This window comes from Lolium rigidum, chromosome 2 (assembly GCF_022539505.1).
Source record: "Lolium rigidum isolate FL_2022 chromosome 2, APGP_CSIRO_Lrig_0.1, whole genome shotgun sequence".
Taxonomy (NCBI): domain Eukaryota; kingdom Viridiplantae; phylum Streptophyta; class Magnoliopsida; order Poales; family Poaceae; genus Lolium; species Lolium rigidum.
In genome coordinates, this window is record NC_061509.1 from 208,078,513 (window position 1) to 208,082,486 (window position 3,974).

At 48.8% G+C, this 3,974-nt stretch overlaps 1 protein-coding gene across 1 annotated transcript in view; it reads right to left on the reverse strand.

Annotated features, from left to right (window-relative positions):
• The window catches only part of LOC124690507 (subtilisin-like protease 4), a 16,112-nt gene extending 14,609 nt beyond the window's left edge, over window positions 1-1,503 (reverse strand). Inside the window, exon 1 of the mRNA XM_047223887.1 lies at window positions 745-1,503. Within this exon, the coding sequence (XP_047079843.1) occupies window positions 745-1,503 (759 nt within the window). The remainder of the gene's footprint in view (window positions 1-744) is intronic.
• Between the last annotated feature and the right edge of the window lie 2,471 nt (window positions 1,504-3,974).

Here is a 3,974-nt window from a genome sequence, read left to right on the forward strand (position 1 = left end):
AAAACCCAAACTCCCAATAAATGCCTCCATAGAATTGGTGTAGCCAACAATAAGATAATCAACGAAAACCAATATAGGCTACCACAAATAGGTCTTATTACAAACCGGGGAGATCCACGAATAGAGTAGCAAGCATACAAATAAGTTCTCGAATAACTAGGGGTAAAACATTGTGCCAAGGCCAAAGAACCAAAAAGAAACGCCGAGCCCTTGGCATCCCCATGCAAATACCCGTCCTAATAGATCAACTTCTCCCCCTTTGGCATCGGAACACCAAAAAGGGAGAAGAAGAATGCTAACGCCCCAAGGAGATCACTCATCATCATCCTCATCCTCGTCTTCATCCTCCTCTTCCTCCTCGTCTTCCTCCTCGTCATCACCTTGCATCTCCTCATCCTCCTCGTCCTCCTCCTCGTCCTCCTCATCGTCGTCTTCTTCTTCAACTTGGCCCTTGCCATGAGGTGGTGGAGAGGGACGAATGATGCGCTCGGGGTTGGATTCTTCGGAGCTCGTCCAAGTGTGCTTGGATTTCCACTCACCGGGAGGGGTGATGTTGTCCTCGGAGCCCTCGGAGACGGGGAGACCCATGTGTCTCATCATCGCCTTTTGGCGTTGACGAATCTTCTTGTTGTCGTGGTGGGCTTGGTACATCTTGTCTTGGAGGTCCTCCTTGAAGCAAAAGGACTTCTTGAGGCGAGCGGTGAGCTTGGCGAAGAGGCCTTTGGTCTTGACGAAGGTGGGCACAAAGTAAGATTCATCACTATCGGACTCCTCCTCTTCCTTGTCCTTGGGGGCATTCTTGCTATACCTTCGGAGAGAGTGCTTCTTGACAGCGGGGCTGCGCTCCTTGTGAATGGTGATGGGGTAGCATTGGGCTAGGAGGTCTCCACGGCCGGCCTCATCCCACTTGAGGCAAATGAGCCTCATGATGTACGGTGCATATTGGGGGAGCTTGCGGAGGAAAGCACAATCTTGCATCTCATGCAAAATGTAGTCCATGATATCCAATTGCTTGCCGCTGCCCTTCAACTCGTGAGTGCGCACAAGGAGGTTCACAAGAAAGCCATGCACTTCATCGTGGTTGGTGTGCTTGGGGTTGATGGTGTTGCGGTAGATGCGATTCATGATGTCGTAAGCGGGGAGGAGGTCATAAGCACTTCCGCACATCATTCTCTCGGGGATATAGAGGTTGGCCATCTTGTCCTTGCTCATGGGCTTGTGTTGAAGATGGATTCGGAAGTAGTTGTTGTCGTTGTTGGGGAGTTCATAGCCTAGGCCTCTTGCAAACTCATCCCAAGTGGCCTCCATCACGTGCTCCCTTGTCATCCACTTGATAGAACGGGCACCGGACTCTTCTTGGACAAACACCGCAGTGGCATAGAATTGGCATATCACCTCCTTGGAGAAGTTATGGGTGAAGGTAATCAAAGGGATAAGTCCTTGTTCTTCACAAATATCAAGAGCCTCAACAAAGTATTCGGGCTTGGAGTTGAGCTTGGCCATGTTGATAGAGAATTGGGGGCAACAATTGAACCCATTGGCCCCATATATGTCATTGTAGATCCTCTCTTGGTTTGAGTGGTAAAAGAAGTTGTTGGGGCATAACCGCGGGTTCCTTGGCACCAAATAGTGGTTGACCCTCCTTATCTCCAAGAACTTGGACTTGTTGAGAGCACTCATAAGCTTTTGGGGACGCGAGGTGGTCCTCTTGCTAGCTGCCGCTGCTGCTGCCCTTTGACGCTTGGTGGTCCTTGGCGAGACAATCTCCTCTTGCTCTTCTTGCTCTTGGGAACGAGGACGACGAGATGAGGGTTTCTTGACCCTTCTTGCGCCGTTATTGGATGGACCTGTGAAACAACATAGGTTGGGGAGGGAATAGGGGTTAAGTGCACAAGCCTTGGAGTTAAAGATCAAAAAGGACACTAACAAGCAACAAGAGTGAAACAACTTAGAGCGGTAGTACCGCTCGAACCGGTAGTACCGCTCATGACGAGCGATACTACCGCTCGAGCTCAGCACAACTAGATCTATGTCAAGATACATGGCATTGAAGTTCATAGTCTCACACAATGTTGCTAGCTAGTATCCCTTTACATGGAGAGGCTTCCTAGGAGGGTTCTCCACCACAAACTCCAACAAACCCTAACCTATGCATCTAGGGAATCCAAAAAACCCTAGAGAGAGAGGTTCGAGCTCATACCGGAGGACATGGTGGAGGAGAAGGTAGGGAAGCTTCTCCACTGAGGAGATTTGGCCGGGGATGGCCGGAGGAGGAGATCGGGGACGGTCTCCTCGAGGTCTTCGAGCTTGGAGGCGCCTTTGACTTGTGGTGGGTGGGGAAAAGTGGGGGATTTGGAAGAATCCGTCCCACCCGGTACCTTAAGTCAAGGGTGCAAGCGGTAGTACCGCTCGTATGAGCGGTAGTGTCGCTTACCGGTACTTGCCCGGTACCTCGGGCGGTAGTACCGCTCCAGGGCGGTAGTACCGGCCTGAGGACCGGTAGTACCGGTCTCCAAAGCTCAGAAAATCTCAGATTATGGTGTAGACTTGTGCTTTTAGACAGAAATGACTCAAGAGGTGGGTATTGGCTTAGGATTAGATGGCGAAACTGTTAAGGTACTACTCAACCAAGCTTGCAAGAATCAACATGAAAAGCCAAGCTTGGGTGAATCTCCCACAAAAAACATGAAAAAAGAAGAACAAAACCAACTCGGAAAGAGAATAATAGAAAAAAACAAAAAGAAACAAGAAGAACCAAAGAGAACCAAAAAACTCCTCAAGGAGGAGGTTGGTGGCCGAAGCCACCGTGTCAGAGTATAGTAGTGTGAGATCGCGTAGATGTATCTAGGAATCACGGCTACAACTCAACATGAAGCTCATTAGTCACTTAGTTGACAAATAGCATATGTTTTGGGTTTCTTTATGCATTATGGGGGGAGGGATAGCTCAATAAGTTTAAACCGCACTCCCCCTATGTTCATGCGTGTTTTTCATCTAGACATATAGCTAAAGAGTGTTATGTGCGCACGACGGTCAAGCGAAGTTCGATGGATCAATGATATTTAGCTCATGCCTCAACTCAATGAAACGCTTCTCATCCAAGGGCTTCGTGAAGATGTCCACCAATTGCTCCTTCGTGCCAATGAAGGATAGAACAATATCTCCGCGAGCAACGTGATCCCGAATGAAGTGGTTCCTTATCTCAATGTGCTTCGTCTTGCCATGGAGAACCGGATTGTATGCGATCTTGATGGCGCTCTCATTGTCACACAAAAGAGGGACCTTGCTATACTCAAGTCCATAATCCCGCAAGGTTTGCCTCATCCATAAGATTTGAGCACAACTACTCGCCGCGGCAACATACTCGGCTTCCGCGGTAGAGACGGAGACACAATTTTGCTTCTTCGAGGACCAACACACCAAAGATCTTCCAAGAAAGTGACAAGATCCGGATGTAGACTTCCTATCAACCTTGTCTCCGGCCCAATCGGAGTCGGTGAAGCCAACCAATGAGAAGTCCGTGTCCCTTGGGTACCATAGTCTGAAATTTGGGGTATCAACTAAATATCGAAAGATCCTCATCACCGCCATGATATGGCTTTCCTTCGGATTCGCTTGAAACCGTGCGCACATACCAACGCTCAACATAATGTCCGGACGAGAAGCACAAAGGTAAAGAAGCGAACCTATCATCGAACGGTAGAGCTTGGGGTCACCGCCTTGCCGGTCTCATCAAGGGAGAGTTGACACTTTAAGTGCATTGGGGTTCCTATACCGTCGGCCCCCTTCATATCGAAGCACTTGAGCATGTCTTTGAGATACTTTGCTTGATTGATGAAGGTGCCTTGTCGCATTTGCTTGATCTCGAACCCAAGGAAGTACTTGAGTTCCCCCATCATTGACATCTCAAACCTATTAGTCATCAACTTAGCAAACTCATCGTTAAACTTTGTGTTAGTAGAGCCAAATATGAT